The following is a 20,205-nucleotide window of genomic DNA, read 5'->3' as shown; positions in this document are numbered from 1 at the left end:
TGCTGATCAGAAGGTCAGTGGTTTGAATCCCTGTAATGGTGTGAGCTCCCGTTGTTCGGTCCCTGCTCCTGCCCTCCTAGCAGTTTGAAAGCACATCAAAGTGCAAGTAGATAAATTGGTACCGCTCCGGCGGGAAGGTAAAAGGCGTTTCTGTGTGCTGCTCTGGTTCGCTAGAAGCAGCTTTGTCATGCTGGCCACATGACCCGGAAGCTGTCTGCGGACAAACGCTGGTCCCTTGGCCTATAGAGGAAGATGAGCGTGCAATCCCAGAGTCGTCCGCGACTGGACCTAATGGTCAGGGGTACCTTTACCTCTAAGCCCCAAAAGCTAGAGCCTGGGTAAACTTAACCATCAGTAATAGTTCTCTATGTGGGGCTACCTTTGAAGGTGACCCAGAAACTGCAACTAATCCAGAATGCAGCAGCTAGACTGGTGACTGGGAGTGGTTGCCGGGGCCATATAACACCGGTCTTGAAAGACCTACATTGGCTCCCAGTATGTTTCTGAGCACAATTCAAAGTGTTGGTGCTAACCTTTAAAGTCATAAATGGCCTTGGCCCAGTATACCTGAAGGAGCTTCTCCACCCCCATCGTTCTCCCAGGACACTGAGGTCCAGCTCCGAGGGCCTTGTGGCAGTTCCCTCCCTGTGAGAAGTGACGTTACAGGGAACCAGGCAGAGGGCCTTCTTGGTAGTGGCGTCCACCTTGTGGAATGCCCTCCCATCAGATGTCAAGGAAAGAAGTAACTATCTGACTTTTAGAAGACATCTGAAGGCAACCCTGTTTAAGGAAGTTTTTAATGTTTGATATTTTATCACTTTTTATTATTTTATTGTGTTTTTAATATTCTATTATTATTATTATTATTATTATTATTATTATTATTATTATTATTATTATTTATTCCCATAGCATACAATATCCACGAAGAAAGTAGTTTCAGATGCAACCAAAGGCTTGCACAGGCTTGGCGCGAATTGTTAGTATTCTCTTTGGACACAAGCCCCACTTGTTGCCACATTCGCCATGCTAGTGTCTGCTACTGAAATCTCTCTGCAGCCCAGTGTACAGCCTGGGGAGGTGCTGTTAGGGTAGGAAAGGAAGGCAACTTGGAAAGGGTGACTAAGCCCTGTAATCCTACGCATGATGAATGTTCTGGTTCAAAAGGCTTTCTACATTTTAGAATGCAGTTCAGCCGCATTATTGTCACTCTGAGTCTTTTCATTGACTTTGGAGTTTAGAAAGTTAGGCATTATATAAATCACACTTGGCTTTTCATTCATTGACTGGGTTAACTGGGTTCTGTCTAATGAGTAACTTACCTTAGATTCAGGGGCATTCTTTGAAGGCTTTCAGTGAATTAAATTGACTATGGCATGCCATAGGATGTTTCTTATGCATTGCATTCCCACCCCTTTTTTTCAGACAAAAGCTATAACTCACCCAGTTGATGGGTGCTATTTCTTGAAGAAACTATATAATTCTTCAATGTCACCTTTGTTTGCTGCGTACATACCACACCTTACTGTTAATCACTAGTACGCTTTATAAAAACGTCCACTTTGGAGGGTTTCTGATTATGTAAACATTTTTCGGTTCTTTAGTGAGTTAACAGGTTCAGTCCTGTAATTTGGTGAATATGTTGTGGAGGTGGGGGTGATGATTAACAAAATCAATCCTACTGGGAATATCCCCTCACTCATCCAAGTTTAGGATGTTCCACCATTCTTCATCAGAGTTTCTTTTTCTTTGAGAAAAATAAGGCTCACGTAAATGTAAACAAGCTTTAATAATAAACTGAGAGAAAACTGTAACAAAATAACAACATGTCTGAGAGAAACTAAAACAACAACATGAGGCAAGAAAACAACAAGAGGCAGTTGGTCCCTCTTTACTGACATTCTTAACTGAACATAATGGAACACATGCACTGAAGGGAGGGGCTGATTCTGGAGAAAAACACACAAGCCCCGCCCACCAGATACCAAGCACTCTACTATTCAAATGAGGCCCGAGTGTTTTTCCTACAGAATATACTTCACATTTACTTTTTATATCATGGAGGTCAATTTCTATGTTAGAAATAAGTATCTGTTTGCCATGAAACTATGATGTATGTTTGATGCCTTCCACTGCATGGACCAAAGACAACCCACTTGGCTTCTTTCTTCTTCTTTGGCGATCACTTGTGGCCAAGTAAGATTGTCTTCCATGAACACGGTCTTATAGGCAGTCTGTAAGTGACTGTGGAGGCCAATTCTGGATACACATGTCCTTCCACAGTGGAGACATAGGTTTCCAGGCAGGAGCTGATCACAGTGAGGGTTTGCCAAACATGCCTTCCTCTTAGCACATTTCTCCCTTTCGTCCTGAGTTCGAGCATCTTCAAAGTCCATGATGTCTTTGGTAAAGGCTATTATCTAATTGGAGTGCTCTCAGTCCAGTGTTTCCCAGTTGTCGGTGTTTATACTACATTTTTTAAGATTTGCCTTGAGAGAGTCTTTAAACCTCTTTTGTTGACTACCAGCATTGCACTATCCATTTTAAAGTTTGGAATAGAGTAGTTGCTATAGAAGACAATAATCAGGGATCCGAACGACATGACCAGTCCAACAAAGTTGATGTTGAAGAATCATTGGTGTGTACACACTCATAGGATGACCTTCAAACCCACTTGTACTGCTAATTCACAATGGTGTCCCTCCTCAACATGATTCATCTTAAATCACATGGGTGGTGCTGTGGTCTAAAACCACTGAGCCCCTTGGGCTTGCTGATCGTAAGGTTGGCAGTTCAAATCCGTGGAACAGGATGAGCTGCTGTTGCTTTGTCCCAGCTCCTGCTAACCTAGCAGTTTGAAAGCATACTATCATGAGTAGATAAATAGGTACTGCTGTGGGGGAAGGTAAATGGCGTTTCTGTGTGCTCTGGCACTCGTGTCCCGTTGCTGGTCACATGACCCAGAAAAGCTGTCTGCGGACAAGCGCCGGCTCCCTCGGCCTGAAAGTGGAGATGAGCACTGCACCCCATAGTCGAATTCAACTGGACTTAACTGTCCAGGCGTCCTCTACCATCACCTTTACCTTTAATCTTTGATCACATCCGTACCATACATTTAAAGCACTATTATACCACTTTATTATTATACCACTAAAGGATGCTGGGAAGCTGTAATGTGTAAAGGGTGATGGAAGTTGTTATGAGATCCCTATTCCCCCTAAAGGTAAAGGTAAAGGGACCCCTGACCATTAGGTCCAGTCGTGACTGACTCTGGGGTTGCGGTGCTCACCTCGCTTTATTGGCTGAGGGAGCCGGTGTACAGCTTCTGGGTCATGTGGCCAGCATGACTAAGCCGCTTCTGGTGAACCAGAGCAGCACATGGAAACGGCGTTTACCTTCCCGTCGGAGCGGTACCTATTTATCTACTTGCACTTTGACATGCTTTCGAACTGCTAGGTTGGCAGGAGCAGGGACCGAGCAACGGGAGCTCACACGGTCACTGGGATTCAAAGCGCTGACCTTCTGATCGGCAAGTCCTAGGCTCTGTGGTGTAACTCACAGCGCCACCCGCGTCCCCCCTATTCCCCCTACAGATCTGCAATTCCCAAAATGGCTTAGCAGTCAATCCATCTTCCCAGGGGATCTTTGGAATTCTAGCCGAGTGAGGAGAATAGAGTCTCTTAACACTCAGTACCCTTTACAAACCATAGTGTCCAGAATTCTTTGAGGTAAGCCATTAAATTGGTGTGAGTGCTTAAAATGTGTTGTGTGGGTGTGAACTTAGTGTTGGGAAATATAAAACATGGAAGTGATCCTTGAAATTTGTGCTGATTTGGTAAGATGGTTTAAATTATTCACATTTTTAAAGATCGTGACTAAGAGAACATTTTTCACATCAAGGCGGTAGAATTACATCAGGGTAATTCTCCTGATTCCACATGGTTAAAAATGAAAAAAGAGTCTGTGTTCATGTGCCTAGATTATCAAATAAGATTCCTTTATATCAGAAGAATCCTTTACAACACTTCCTTTTTATTATTTCAGTGTAATGAAACTTCCTTCTTCTTCGAGGCGCAGAGCAAAACTGCATGCAAGCATTTATGGAAATGCTGCGTAGAGCAGCACACATTCTTCAGGTAGGTAAGCTACAGCTGTAAAGAATCTATTATTAAACGATGACAGAAGACAGACACATCTTGGCAGGGGTGGTTCAGGGCGGTGCACTTTAGAGCTTCAGGCTAGCGCTTATCTGCAGTTAAAAGGCAAGTATATTCAGATCTCTTTAACTGACCTGGTTGTATTATAAAAGATAAGAGGCCCTAGCTGGTTTCCTCAAACTGGATTTGATCCAAAAAAAACCCAGTGAATGGGAGATAAATAGCCACTGCCTCTGTTCCATAAATGCATATGCAAGAGTTCACACAATGCTATAGCAATTCTTGCACAGTTCTTACAAGAAGTGGAAGAATATATCTGGATTCAGTTTCACTTGAACAGCCTTTGAATGAGCAGAATATACCTTCTGCATGCGAAAAAGAGCACATTTTGGATCGAAATCTTTTTTTTCTGAAGGAACATAATGTTTTAAATGAGAATAATGAAAGGAGAACAGTAAATCATTTTGAGCTATGTTTTTACTAATTTCCTGTCATTTATCCTGTCTAAATAAGTCATCCTCTTCCATCTACAGCAGTGTTCCCCAAACCTGGGTCTCTAGCTGCTGTTGGACTCCAAATCCCATCATCCCTAGCTAGCAGGACCAAGTGTTATGGGGTGATGGGAATTATAGTCCTAAAAACAGCTGGAGACCCAAGTTTGGTAAACACTGATCTATAGCAAGATTAGTCAATGTGGTGCCTTCCAGAGATTGGACCACAAGCCCCAGCCAGCATAATTGATGATCTGGGATGATAGAATTTATAGTCCAACAACACATGGATGGCACAATGATGCCCGCTGTCCCAGCTTTCACAGAGATTATATAGTGCCTTGACAGTTTTGTTATCTGATCATTTGTTAGCAGAATATTAGAGCAAAATTCTTCTGAATCCTAGAATTGCCAAAAATTGACATAGGTTGATCTATTTTACACACAAACAAAGTTGAATATTTTTGCACACAAAGTACCTTTTTAAATATCTTTGGCTTGGATCCAATTTGTGCAAGAAAGGGAGCAGTTTCCACCAACTCTCCTTTCATCTGCAGCCCACACCATTCCCAGGAGTTCATCAACCCCCCAGGAACAGATTGTCAGGATGTGAGGGGGGAGCGCAGAGGTAAAGGAGGTAGAGATCCATTCATGGAAGAAAAGCTGTCTGTCTAAACAACCAAGTGGAAAAGGCTGGAAGGAAAAACTTAAAAACAATTAAAATGTGATTGTCTCAAACTAGTTTGGGCCTTTTAAATTTTCTCTCATTTCTTTCTAACTTTAGAGACACACACACACACACACACACACACACACACACACACTGTCTGTGTGTGTGTGTGTGTGTGTGTGTGTGTGTGTGTGTGTATCACATGCTCCCTTATCCAGGATGACTAAACTATGCATCTTCAGTACTTGCTGGAAGAAAATTACAGTGCAACTTATTTTGTTGACTTGGTGTGCTCAGAGGATGAGTGAAACCTTTTTAAAATTGTAACACTAACTGCCATTCTGGCTCATTTCCTGGTCTTAAGTGGCTACTAGGTTGCTGTGTCCTGCTAACCTCTTTTGGTATTGCTCATAGCATGCAAAGTTGACCCCAAATTTCACTTAGCAGCTTTGTATGCTTTGACTGAGGTTTGCAAGAACTTTTAATGCAAAAAAGAGGAGCAGTTTTCATTAAAATATTATTTTTCTTTCCTTTCATTTTTTTTATAGCTCTGATAATCATTAGGGCCATTACATCTTCAACCAGTATATATATATATATATATATATATATATATATATATATATATATATATATATATGTGTGTGTGTGTGTGTGTGTGTGTGTGTCTACACGTGGGTGGCATTGTGATTTAAACCACAGAGCATAGGACTTGCCGATCAGAAGGTTGCCGGTTCGAATCCCTGCGACGGGGTGAGCTCCCGTTGCTCGGTCCCTGCTCCTGCCAAACTAGCAGTTCGAAAGCACGTCAAAGTGCAAGTAGATAAATAAGTACCGCTCTGGTGGGAAGGTAAACAGCGTTTCCGTGCGCTGCTCTGGTTCGCCAGAAGCGGTTTAGTCATGCTGGCCACATGACCCAGAAGCTGTACGCCGGCTCCCTCGGCCAATAAAGCGAGATGAACGCCGCAACCCCAGAGTCGGTCACGACTGGACCTAATGGTCAGGGGTCCCTTTACCTTTACCTTTACTTTTACATACCAAGCCGACATACTTTTCTTCCTTCATTATAACATCTCCCTTCATTTTGTGTGGCATCTTTCATTCTGAATGACACCTATCTTGAGGTTCCAGGTGCGGTTCAGGGAACCTCAAGACTAGTGTCAAATGGACCTTTTCTGGGTGGCTGCCCAACTGTGGAATGCTCTCCCCAGAGCAGCTCACCTGGCACCATCATTACCTGTCTTAAACGCCAGGCAAAAAAATTCCTTTTTACTCAGGCCTATGGCTATTAAATAATCCATGACCTGTGTCTCTTTTATTATTAGACTGTCAGCCAGTATGCTTTTCATTATGTGTTTATCATTGAAGTTCTGTAATGTGTTTTTATTGTTGCACGCCACCCTAGGATCTTTGTATAAAGGGCAGGATATAAATTGAAATAATAAGAAATAACACTAATAATAAATGCAGGCTCCCCCAACCTCTCTATCCGGCGATCAGGTGTCTCCCTAGACAATGCCCCCTCCCCAAGCTGCAACCCTCAATAGTCCTGTTTCATGTCCCTCCTTGTGATTCCACGTAGCTGGAATATCTCTTTGAACTGTGACGATCCCTCTTGCTTGTCTGGATGGAGAAAGGTGTCTGTGTATACTACTGGTTTTTGTAAGAAACACATCCATTGCTCTGCCCACAATGATGGACAGTGGAACGGTCTCCCTTGGAAGGTGGTGGACTCTCCTTCCTTGGAGGTTTTTAAGCAGAGGTTGGATGGCCATCTGTCATGGATGCTTTAGTTGCGATTCCTGCATTGCAAGAGATTGGACTAGGGAACCTCGGGGTCACTTCCAACTCTCCAATTCTGTGATTTGCCTCCAACTCCTCTCACCAGTGATATGCAGCCCCCTAGGGGCAAGGGAATAGGACCTTCAGGCTGAAAAAGGTTTCCCACCCTCGCTCACACTCATTAAGTGCCATCTGGAACTAAAGAAGCTCCATTGTGCACCTATACATGTTGTTACTGTGAAGATCTTACTTGTTTCACTACAACTAGAGAGAGCAGCTCCCAGCTTGCTCCTCTGAACAGCTAGTTTTTAATCTCTTTTATAAAACCCTACAAGCAAATAGTACCTATAGCATTGAAAAATGGTGTGGCCCCACCTAGTGGGTGAAATATTCTATTATGCATATTACATAATTTCAAGAGATAGAATTTGTGAAACTTCTCAGAACTTTCATGAGACAGATATAGGAAGGGTTTTTCTTAGTTTCATAGAATCATTAAAGTCTCGGTCTTCGTGCAAATGCTCTTGAGATCAGTGTGGTAGGCAGAATCTGAAGCAATCCAGCACATAAATTACCTGTACTTGAGTCTTGTTGATATCAATGGGACTTGCCTAGGGATAACTGTGTGCAGGACTGCAGCACTGTAAAGTTATTAACACTGACATTTTCAACTTTGACAGAATTGTGCCCCATATTTATAGAAGCCTTAATATACAACTTTTCAGCCGTGGGATCTCCATGCACTCTTTCAGTATTTATGTTCTGTTGAGATACAGCTTACCGTCCAACAGAGCAAAAAGCTTTAAATTCCAGAGGATACACTTTGAAGTAATGTGCATCTTAGAAAGTTACTTGTGCTTGTGCTCTCTTGAAATCATTTAAATCATTGGTACTGATCAACAGAATGTAAGCATAACTACATCTTCCTGGTCATGCTTCTCTAGCTTTAAAAAGGACGACAATAAAAAAATTGGAGTATTTGTTTAAATAGGAAAAGAACAAATATAGTGGGTTTCCCTCTAGCTGCAGATCTTCAGTCTTATAAAATTGCCTGTAATAGGGTTGTCACTTAGAGAAGCCTGCAGACAGTCTATGTTCTCTTGCATAGCTTTGTACCATATTTAATTAACTTATTTTTAAAACTGATACAGAATGCCAGAAAACGAATCCAATTCTCTATCAAGAAAACTTGGCAAACTTGGGCCTCTTGGCTATAAGCACCGGTATAGGTAAGGAAACTTTGTTAGTATGATGCCAAACCTTCATACTAAGCACTCTTTTTTACATGTTTATGTTTATGATCTTATTATTATTTTAGGTATCCTTTGCTGTGTATTTTTGTTCCTTACTTCTTTCTGGAGTAGCTGTTATATTATAGGCACAGCTTAAAAATGGGCTCCCTGAGCTCATCTACCTCCACCTCTTATTATAATAGATGCAGCGTGTGGTTCCATGAAAAATAGAATATGCTTTGATCGGTTGTGCAGAATCTGTTGGGGAATCTGTGTCCCTGTAGATGTTCCTTGACTACAGCTCTCATCATCACTGACCATGGTCTGGGGTGGTATGCCCTGTTTGGCGTAGGGATGCTGGTGGCGCTGTGGGTTAAACCACAGAGCCTAGGACTTGCCGATCAGAAGGTCGGCGGTTCGAATCCCCACGATGGGGTGATCTCCCGTTGCTCGGTCCCTGCTCCTGCCAACCTGGCAGTTCAAAAGCACGTCAAAGTGCAAGTAGATAAATAGGTACTGCTACGGCGGGAAGGTAAACGGCATTTCTGTGCGCTGCTCTGGTTCGCCAGAAGCGGCTTAGTCATGCTGGCCACATGAACCGGAAACTGTATGCCGGCTCCTCGGCCAATAAAGCAAGATGAGCGCCACAACTGGACCTAATGGTCAGGGGTCCCTTTACCTTTACCTTTACCTAATATTTGTCTTGCAAGGCTGCAATTTTTTAAATGTAGATTGTTTCATGATTATCTGGTTTATCATTTGCATACCTTTTGTCTTCCCAAGTCCCCCGCATAACTTGTCTATGGCCAATCAAAATCAGCGGGTTTCCCCCCAAAGCATTGGCTCTGCATTAGTGAATGGGTCAAATTGAAACTGCCTAGCAGCTTGCATGTACAGTAAAAAGGTAAAGGGACCCCTGACCATTAGGTCCAGTCGTGACCGACTCTGGGGTTGCGGCGCTCATCTCGCTTTATTGGCCGAGGGAGCTGGCGTTTGTCTGCAGACAGCTTCCGGGTCATGTGGCCAGCATGACTATGCCTCTTCTGGCGAACCAGAGCAGTGCGCGGAAACGCCGTTTACCTTCCCGCCGGAGCGGTACCTATTTATCTACTTGCACTTTGACGTGCTTTCGAACTGCTAGTTTGGAAGGAGCAGGGACCGAGCAACGGGAGCTCACCCCGTTGCGGGGATTCGAACCGCCGACCTTCTGATTGGCAAGTCCTAGGCTCTGTGGTTTAACCCACAGTGCCACCCGCGTCCCATACATACATACATACATACATGCATGTACAGTAAGCCTTCATAAATAATGAAGTCCACCACTTGTAACCAAGGCTTTAAATGACCTGGGGATTAGCAGTTCATATTTTCTGGCTAACAAGCAAATTGGCATTTTAAAAAATAAGGTATATAAAGCTAAGTTTCTGATAAGCTCCCTGCTTACACAACTGAATGTACACATTGTAAACCCACTAAATGCACACGTGTCAAAGCAAATGTTGGGATGCTTAGGGAGAAATTTTTAAAGTTTTCTTCTTTGGCTGCCTTCTGGCATTTTGTTGGTAAAACAGAACCTGTCCCTGCAGAGCCTATTCATACGAGTCCGTCAGTAATTACTGTTTCTTTACATACAGTATAATTGCTCTTCACTCATTAAACAAATCCACCTGGATGTTTTTCAATCATTCAACTGCAGATGTTTTGGCAATTGGGAATTATTGCTGGGAAAGTGCTGTATTTTGCACCATTAATGGTTGTTCAAGAACAAAGCTTGGCAAGTCCATGAATTTTGCTTTTGTTGAAGCTGAAATAATGTTATCAGATCTTATTCTGCGACAGGAAAAACAAGAGCACATTAGCTGCGAAATGGCTCCTTGTTTTAAAACGTTTTCTTGATGCCATTTGCAGAACGTTTTGCTTGATATTTAAATCTTGACATTTTAGACTAACCTGTTCCCAATTGTTTTTATACTAACACTGGAATTCTCTGGCATGAAAGAGTTTGGATTTGGTGGATCTTTGTGTCTTGCAACATTGTCCTGCCATTGCAGTAATGTTTTCTGTTTTAATATTATAATTATATTTTAATTGAGGAAGCAGTTGGGAAAGAAGGAAGGAACATTTTAACTTCAGTATATATTTAACGTAATAGTTAATTATACAGCTAATTTAGAAGTGGCACTTTTAGTCTCTGCAACTTGCCATTTCTGAGGGGGAAAGCTTAATCTGCTGCTGTTCTCACGTTTGCACATCTATTTACAAAAATAACTGCTTTGACCTATTTTGGTCAAGTTAAGAACATAGTATTCTAGAGACATGGTTGCACAAGAAAGATTTAATGGTGATTTAGTGCTGAGCAAGAGTGGTTCCACTGGTGTGGTGAGAATCTCTGCCAGTTCACAGGAAGCTGGTTCACACAAATGCACCAGATTAAGTAGTGGTTCACCCATATGATCTTTGATTTTTTGTAGCGGCCATGGTTTTAGAGGATGTATGATTCCACCCTTGTTCACTTCCAGTGAGCAGATTTCAACAGCAGCTTTTGTTCTTGGGAGGGTGTCAGTGTTTTGTCAAGCTTTGGCCAAGCTCCAGTACCAGCCGCAGCTGGGAGTTCAGGATTGCCAAGGTTGGTAATCAAGTAGTGCATTGAGCAAGTGAGACAGGACTTATCAGTCCAATAAACACACAATAGAACATCAAGGGTGTTTTCATTCATAGGTATTACTGAAACCTGGTGAGATAAGACTCAAAAAGAATAGACCAAACAGGAAGGGAGGAGGAATAACATTATATATAAAGGATGTGTACACTTGTGTAGAGTTCCATGACTTGGAGCATGGAAGGCAGATTGAGAGTATGTGGATAACAAAATTAGGAAAGGAAAACATCAGTGACCTTACTGTGGGTGTCTGCTATAGACCCTCCAAGACAGATTGAAGGATTGGATATTGGATGATGCCTTCCTAGAGCAGATTACCAAACATTCAAAAAAGAGAGATATGATTCTAAGGGAGACTTCAACTACCCTGGTATTTGTGCAGCTGGTTCATCCTTCCTAAGTACAGAACCTTACATTTTTTTCCTATTGAAATTTGTGGGGATGATTAGGGAGGCAGGAGAGGATATATTGTTTAATCACATCCTTCCTAACTTGTGCTAGCAAGTTCCATATTCTAACAGAGTTCCAAACACCCCCCTTTTTAAATTACGCAGTGATCAGCTTGTTGCTGACTCACCTGAGTCTTACGAGAAGGCCCTCTACCTGGTTCCCTGTAGTTTCACTTCTCACAGTGAGGGAACTGCCAGAAGGCCCTCGGAGCTGGACCCCAGTGTCTGGGCTGAATGAAGGGGGGTGGAGATGCTCCTTCAGGTACATCTTTACCCTGCCTTGATACATAAAATATTTTAGTACCCACTCTATTATATTGACCGTAATTTGCTTTTACTGACTTCAATGTATTTTAAAATTGTTTTAACCCCCACTGAGACCTCATGACGAAGTCTAAATTTGACTATTACTGCTCTTGATCCATGAAGCCTAATCTGCCTGGTTTTCCTCTAAGGACTAGAATGCTGTTGGTGCAGGGGTGAAGGCAGTGGAGACTGCCTGTGGCAGGTCCTGGTTTGAGTTGCACACCCCAACACCTTACAGGTGAACAAGGCTCAGTAGCAGAGCACATGCCTTGCAATCTTTGGCATTTCCAGCTGCTAGGAGGAGTAGTGAAACTACCTCCTTTAAGCATCTGTTTTATGCACTTTCAAGACTTATTGCTGGGAGATGTTTTTTACTTGTTGAGGGAAGCAAGAGCGCTTGCTAGAGATTCACTTAGTGCTTAGCTGGCCCAAACAAAGATGGAAGTTAAGGAAGTACAAAATACAGATTCGCTGTGCCACTTCAACACACACACATACTGGAAAATGGAAGGGAATTCAGTTATACCTCAAGATTAAACTGGAAAACTTGCAGGGTAGCGGAAGGGAGGGGGTGAAGGAAGTTGTTATATTGTGAAGACAATGGGACACATTTTTCCTTTTAATTGTTTGAAGTACAGAAAACCTACTTGACTCATTTTGTTTCATTTTCTAGTGGGAGAACAGCTTTGCAAATGAACAAAGACATCTCTATCCAGCTTCCTCGACCTGACCAAACAGTTGAAAGAAGTCGTAGTAAAACTTATCCAAAAAGAGCATCCAAAACACCACAGATTGGTAAGCGTTGCTGAACACAGTTCCTGTTACACTGAGATTTAAACAGAAGGGAATACTTTAGAGTCCATTACAAAGCTACAATTGATTGACTAGTTTCAGACTCCTTCCAAATTTTCCTCTTATTTTTGGTGCTGTTTGCAGTAAACAGCACCTTCAGGGGCAAATAACAGACAGACTGGGGGCAATTTTCATCAGAAAGCTTTTGATTAGATTAGATTTGTTGTATTTATATGCCGCTTTTTATTCAATTCTCTCTCAAAGCGGCTTACGGACGAAAAAAGCAACAACATAATAGAACAAATCATATAAAATCATATAAAATAATTTGTTATAATAATTAACAACTCATCAGTAGAACAATTGCAATCTATAAAGCACTATTCATGAAACAGGAACTGAAAATAAGCTTAACATAAGAATTACAGCAACAATTGTATTATATATGATATATGATGAACAAAACAATATTTTTTCACGTCATTTTTATTAAATCTCCAAAAATATTCCAAAAAAATTATCGCCATATACAAAGTCCCCCCCATAAAAATTTCTTCTGGACTTCCCACCCCTCCTTTCTGATTTTTTTAAAATTATTTTACTTTTTTATTAGCTGTTTTTACAATGCATATGTTTTCATTATCTAAACTTCACTATCATTAACTGGGTGATACTTTGATAGATTGTCTCCATCCCTCCTTAAACATTTCATCTTTATGTCCTCATAGTTTGGCAGTTAATTTCGCCATTTCAGTATAGTCCCATCAGTTTCATAAGCCATTCTTCCTTTTTTGCTAATCCTTTTTTCCATTTCTGTGCATATAAAGTTCTAGCTGCTGTTGTCACGTACCTAAATAAATCAGTTAGCTTTTTTGGTCCCCATTATTCGAAGCAAAAAGATTTTGGTTTTTTTTAGGAATGATCAGGTTAAATATCCTTTTCAGATTAACAAAACAATATTAAAGACATTAACAAAATAGCATTAAATATTAAAGACATTAACAAAGAATTAAGCTGAGCATGATTATGTTAATACACACACTCTACACCTCTGTGACTCAAAACATTTCACTCTATTCAGTTCATTAAAATACACATAATGCTTGTTGTTAAGCCAGCACAGTCAGGCGCTGCAGTGGTTGGGGTCCTCAGATAGTGAGCCATGGTGGAGACAGCAGAGTTCTCAGACCTACCTCTGGTAAGGTGGATGTTGACTCTGGGTAGCCTTCTCAGGCACTGTTGATGAGGAATTCACCCACGTCACTCTTGATAATCAGAAAGTCAATTCCCACTCGAGGAAGTCCAAGATGAGCCTGTTCCTCCAGAGCAGCGTGATACATTTGCATTATCTGAAGAGGCCAGCTTAGGAGGTCCAGCAGTGCCTCCACCACACTCAGGACCCACATAGTGTCCCATCCACCAGCTGCTGTTCCAGCTTCTTCAGCCACACCTTGGCCAACATGTTGGTGGAGGAAAAGTTGGCTGCTGAGGGCAGCAAGTAGGGTGGCTCGTTGAGTCCACCAGGCAGGAAGGAGAGGCCATAATAAAGATGCTGAGGGAGATCCTCAGCAGGATCTCAGCAGCCTGGATGAATTCACAGCTGGTCACTCAGAGCTGGATCTTGGTCTCTGCGTCCAGGCTGCTGACCATGGAAGGCATGACTGAAGGGCAATCAGCCAGTGGGGTGGATGAGATATGGGGGTGGGCAGAGGATCTGGAAAGTGTGGAAATGGGGAAGCTTCCATCTCTATGTTATCTTGAAAGACCTGCATTGGCTCCCAGTACGTTTCCGAGCACAATTCAAAGTGTTGGTGCTGACCTTTAAAGCCCTAAATGGCCTCGGTCCAGTATACCTGAAGGAGCGTCTCCACCCCCATCATTCTGCCCGGACGCTGAGGTCCAGCGCCGAGGGCCTTCTGGCGGTTCCCTCATTGCGAGAAGCAAAGCTACAGGGAACCAGGCAGAGGGCCTTATCGGTAGTGGCGCCCGCCCTGTGGAACACCCTTCCAGCAGATGTCAAGGCGATAAACAACTACCTGACATTCAGGAGACATCTTAAGGCAGCCCTGTTCAGGGAAGTTTTTAACGTGTGATATTTTATTGTATTTTTGGTTTTTATGGAAGCCGCCCAGAGTGGCTGGGGAGGCCCAGCCAGATGGGCGGGGTATAAATAAATTATTATTATTATTATTATTATTATTATTATTATTATTATTATTATTATTATTGGGCTCACTCAACTGCTGCTTCCTGGGCTTCTGCTGCTGTTTTTGCTGGTGGTTCATGTTGGGCTGCGGCGGGGAAGGAGCCATGCTTGAATCCAAGGCTGAGGCTTCACCTTCTTCTTCCTGCTCCATGTGTCCCTTGACCTCCCCAGATAGGTCCCTGATCTGAATCTGGCCCCTGCAGCTGCTTTTTCTGTAAACCAGAAGCAGCTAAGTTAAGCACATTCATTAAACATGTGACCAACATTCATATGGAGTTTGGCTCTTAAGTTAACTGAAGCAAGAGATTCTAGCTTCGCAGTTGATGGGAGGAGAATTTAGCTGGTACTGAGTGCTTTTGAAAACCCCACTGAAAGTAAAGCATCTAGTTTAAATGCTAATAACTTCCACACATGTTTATTTAAATAGTTATATAAAGAGTAGAGAAATACCACAGTGAATTTTAAAAATAATGGGCGGGGGAACCTGGATATGAAATCTTGACAAGTTCTGCTCATGGGATTTCTCAAAAAACACCTTATTAAAGCAAGGAGTTCAGAAGAGCTGGGCAGCTGCATGGTCCAGGAATATTCCACATTATTTATGGTCTCTTTGATGTCTAGCAGAAGTTAGTGCTTCCAGCAGTAACATTATTCCACCCTCCAGGTTTGGATGTAACCTAGGGAGAGACTGTAGTTCTGCTTCTCTGAAATTAGAAGCGATTTGCGGTGTGTATTTGTATCAGGAAGACACTCCTTTCCTTACAGATTATCACACATTTTCTGGTTTAAACAAGAGATCAACTTCCTCTGGAAACAGCTTGTTATTTTGGGATAATATAGGGCAGCGTAACATTGACGTTATTGAGCTATCAGCTATGCTGTTTCTTGCTTCGCTTCTGCTTACAGTTCAAGCAGCACTTCCTGTATTTTCCGTGGGTATTTTCGCAAGCACAACTTTAACTAAGTGAATAATGAATAGAATAAATATAATATTTCACTGATAATTTGAATTATTAAAGAAAGCTACCTGCTTTTGATCCACTTTGCAGATCATGTGTGTCAGGGACAAGGTAAAGTTTCAATATATTCAATGAGAAATACTACAAATCATATTATTAAAGAAGCAATGTTAACTGCTTTCCAATGGACTATATACACATTTGTAATGCTTTCCTTTATGACTAGTGGTGGTAGACTGAGCAGGTATAAAAGAAGTCAAGGCTTCTGCACCTTTAATACCTGTATAAAAGAGACCTTTTCAAAAGGTGTAGTTTGTCCTCTAACGGATTCCTTATTTTTTAATTGTTGAAAGTAAATAGTGCCCTCTTAAATCTTTTCCTGCTGCTTATTACTGGCAATATACAAATGATTAAAGTCCAACGATTAAAGAACGTACATGGGGATTATATAATAATGGCTAAACTAACCTGTTACATTAGATTTAGAGAATATAATCACAGTTCTAGAGAAATTCAATTTTTCTTTTGTTTAAATGGAGCAAATTTATCAATTATTCTAGTTTTATGGATTACCTCTATTAGGGGATGATTAGCTGCTTGTGCTTAAAATGGTGCCCCTTCAGAGTTTGTGCGGCCCCACAAACCTCTGTGTGTGACAGAGCTCCTCAGACATGTCTGCTCTAGTCACTGTTAGAGTCCGACAGTGGCTGTTTGCGGAAACGCCTCCAACAAAGAAGTTCCTTAACGGAAACACGTCTCCTGGACTCACGACGTGACAGCTTCCGACGAAGCATGGGTCTCCCTGCAATTGCTTCTGACACCTCCCCACTATTTTCACTGGACGTGTCTCTCACCCCTTTCTCCCCCCTGCTTCCTGCCTGCGCTGCTGCATCTCTCTCAGTATCCCTGAGATCCTCCTCCAGAGACCCCGCGCTCCCCCTGCTGGTCCCTGCCTTGGCTGTTGAGTCTCTCCCAGTCTCTGGGAGCCCTATCACCTCCTTTCCCTCTGATGTCAGTTCCCTGACATCCACCTCCCCTCCAGGGCCCCCTTCCCCCCCGCCCCCTCCCTCTCCTCTGGGCGGTGAGGAGCTGAAACCCCGAAACGAATCCTCTTCATCTTCCGACGTCTCGAACATCTCCCTCCATCGGTCTTTGTTCCGACTCGCTGAATCCTCCTCCACCTCGGAATCAGAGAACCCCTCCAACTCCTCTTCTTCGTCTGTGGTGGCGAAGTATTCCCTCCGGAACCTCGCCACTGGCTGGGGTTTTCGAGGGAATCTCTGATGAAAAGTTTCAATTAGAACCTCGTCATCTACATCCTCTGCTCTGACCCAGGTGTTTTCCGACTCCGGTTCCCCTTCCCACATTACCAAATACTCTACTTGCTCTCCTTTCCACCTGGAATCTAGGATCTCCGCTGCATGGTAGCTGTGTTCTTTTTCCTCCATCGCTGGTCCCCTATTGACCCTCCCCTCTCTGTCCCCTATATACGGTGACAGCAACGATCTGTGGAACACTGGGTGCAACTTCATGTGGTTCGGTAACCGGAGTCTGAAAGCCACTGGGTTGACCTGTTGCGTGACTTCAAATGGGCCCAGTCTTTTGGGTCTTAACTTCTTACAACCTCCTTTAAATGGTAACCCTTGGGTGGACAGCCACACCTGGTCTCCCACCCTAAGGCTTTCCCCTTCCCTTCTGGTTTTGTCTGCCTGCCTCTTATATTCCTCCTTCGCCCGGTTTAAATTAAGTTGGAGTTGGCGATGGATCGCTTCCATTTCTTCAACGAACTGTTCTGCTGCTGGAACGCTCCAGTTCTCCCCCTCCCCCCCTGGGAAGGCTCGGGGATGACACCCGTGATTGGCCAAAAAAGGGCTCATTCCCGTGGACACGTTCTCTGCATTGTTGTAAGCAAATTCTGCCAACGCCAGCTTCTCCACCCAATCATTCTCTCTGTCATTAACATAACACCTCAAATATTGCTGGAGGACACCATTAGCTCTTTCCGCCTGCCCGTTGGTCTCTGGATGACGGGCAGTAGAGAAATTAACCTCTACATGCAGTAAGCTCATGAGCTTCCTCCAGAACCTGGAAGTAAATTGTTTCCCTCGGTCCGAAACCACCCTCAAGGGGGCGCCATGCAACCTAAACACATTTTCCACAAACAATTTGGCGGTTTCTTCTGCTGTGACCGCATGTGAGCAGGCTATAAAGTGTGCCATCTTGGTTAACAGATCTACCACCACCATAATGGCTGTTTTCCCTTTGGACCTGGGCAAATCAGTCATAAAATCTATTGCCACTGCCTCCCACGGTCTTTCCGGCGTGGGTAGTGGTTCTAATAAACCTGCCGGTGCCCGCCTCTCCCCCTTGGCTCGTTGGCAACGGTCACACCCTCTCACATATTCACGCACATCTTCCCTGACCTTGGGCCACCAGAATTCCCTGGTAACCAGCCACATGGTTTTGTGTTGCCCAAAATGCCCTGCTGTGGGGTTATCGTGCAGTTGCTTGAGTACCTTTTCCCTCAATTCCCCTTCAGGTATGTATAACGCTCCCTTGTAGTACAACGCCCCATTTCTCTCCTCAAAACCCCCGGGTTTGTCTCCCTCCCTCCTAAGACTCCTGAGTTTGTCCTGGGCGTATACATCCTGCCCCGTTCCCTCTACCAGTTCCCTTTGCCCCACCAATGCCGCCCCACACACCCAGCGGTCCTCGGGAATGACATGGGTCTCTTCGGGTACACCCTCTCCCTCCAAATATTCAGGTTTGCGTGAGAGAGCGTCCGCCCTAACGTTCTCCGGGCCTGGTACGTAACAAATCTCAAAGTTAAATTTGGAGAACTCCTGGGCCCATCTCAACTGCCGTTGGTTGAGCACTCGCGCAGTTCTCCAATACTCTAGATTCTTATGGTCCGTGCACACTTGCACCTTCTGTTGTGCACCAATTAGTAGGTGCCTCCATCTCCGGAAGGCCTCATAAATTGCAAGAAGTTCCCGGTCGTACACCGTGTAGTTCCTCTCAGACTTGTTCAGCTTCCGCGAAAAGAAGGCACACGGTCGCCACTCCGACCCCTCCTTCCCCGGCTGCAGAAGAAGCACCGCCCCTATGGCTCGGTCCGACGCGTCTGTTTCGACCCTCAGCTTTTTTTGTAAATCCACATGTAGAAGTTGTTCGCCAGAGGCGAAGGCCCTTTTCAGTTCCTCAAACGCTCGCTCCGCCTCCCCCGTCCAAACAAACTTCTTTTTGCTGCTGAGACAGTCCGTGATGGGCGCCGTCAGGTGGGCGAAGTTGCGGATGAACTTACGATAAAAGTTTCCAAACCCTAGGAACCTCTGCACATCCTTCTTGGTCTTGGGTGTTTTCCATTCCAGCACCGCTTGAACCTTGCCGGGGTCCATGGCCAACCCTTTGTCTGACAAGCGGTACCCCAGGAATTCCACCTCCTTGGTATGAAACTGACACTTCTCCAGTTTCACCCACAGTCGGTTGGCTTGCAGCCTGCTCAACACTTCTCTGACGTCTCTCACATGTTGCTCCTCATTCTCCGAATACACCAACACGTCATCTAAGAAGGCCACGCAATTCTTGTAGAGCAAAGGCCCCAGTACGTGGTTCATGAAAGCTTGAAAACACGCGGAGCCTGTTTGTAATCCAAAAGGCATAACTAAGTATTCAAATGCCCCCAAAGGGGTGAACATGGTGGTCTTCCATTCATCCCCTTTCCTTATACGTATCAGGTTGTACGCCCCCCTTAGGTCCAGCTTTGTAAAAATCTTTCCCTTCCGCACCCTGGTCAAAATATCATCAATCCTGGGCATGGGAAAAGCCGCCGGCTCTGTCACTGCATTTAAGGCCCGAAAGTCACATACCAGCCTCGGCTTGTCCGTGTTTTTTTTGTCCACAAAAAACACTGGGCTACCCCCCGCTGCCTTGGACTCTCTGATGAAGCCCCTCTTCAGGTTCTTGTCAATGAACGCTCGCAACTCCTGCATTTCCCTGTCTGACATGGCATACAACTTGCCTACAGGAAGCTGTGCTCCAGGGAGTAAATTGATCTGGCAATCAAAGGGTCTATGCGGAGGTAGTTGGTCAGCTTCCTTCTCGCTGAACACGTCGCTGAGATCAGCATACTGTGGTGGCACCTTCCCCTTCTCCACTACTTCAGTCCCTGCCAGGGTGGCTTGGGCCCCTGCTGACCCCTTTTCCCCCCTGCAGTGTTCTAAGCAATGTGCGGAACCGAAGGAAACCACTCTTTGATGCCAGCCCACCAGCGGATCATGTAGGGCTAGCCAGCTCATTCCCAAAATAATGGGAGCACCTCCCAAGGTGGCCACATTAAACGCTATCAGTTCTGTGTGCCTTGCCACCCTCATTATCATTGGGATGGTCTGCAAGCTGACTCCTCCTCCCAACAGTTCCCTGCCATCGATCGTGGTCACCTGCAGGGGGTTGCTTAAAGGGATAGTCTGTATCTGGTGTTCAGCAGCAAACTCCTTGCTCAT

The 20,205-nt window shown here is 44.0% G+C and overlaps 1 protein-coding gene and 1 long non-coding RNA gene across 4 annotated transcripts in view; one reads left to right on the top strand and one right to left on the bottom strand.

Moving 5' to 3' along the window:
- Nucleotides 1-20,205, bottom strand: part of LOC309514509 — a 266,727-nt gene that overhangs the window by 105,509 nt on the left and 141,013 nt on the right. The gene's annotated exons all lie outside the window — the stretch shown is intronic.
- The window catches only part of EPB41L4A (erythrocyte membrane protein band 4.1 like 4A), a 111,376-nt gene that overhangs the window by 58,196 nt on the left and 32,975 nt on the right, over nt 1-20,205 (top strand). For all 3 annotated transcript variants that reach the window (XR_014211984.1, XM_082191577.1, XM_082191578.1), the window contains exons 11-13: nt 4,045-4,136; nt 8,252-8,329; nt 12,420-12,541. Coding sequence is in view for 2 of the 3 variants with exons in the window: in XM_082191577.1 (XP_082047703.1) it covers nt 4,045-4,136; nt 8,252-8,329; nt 12,420-12,541 (292 nt within the window). In the remaining variant the exon portion in view is untranslated. The remainder of the gene's footprint in view (nt 1-4,044; nt 4,137-8,251; nt 8,330-12,419; nt 12,542-20,205) is intronic.

This window comes from Podarcis vaucheri (assembly GCF_965113315.1).
Source record: "Podarcis vaucheri genome assembly, chromosome: 11".
Taxonomy (NCBI): Eukaryota; Metazoa; Chordata; class Lepidosauria; order Squamata; family Lacertidae; genus Podarcis; species Podarcis vaucheri.
The sequence above is the reverse complement of the archived record's forward strand: the minus strand, read 5'-3'. Positions and strand labels throughout refer to the sequence as shown.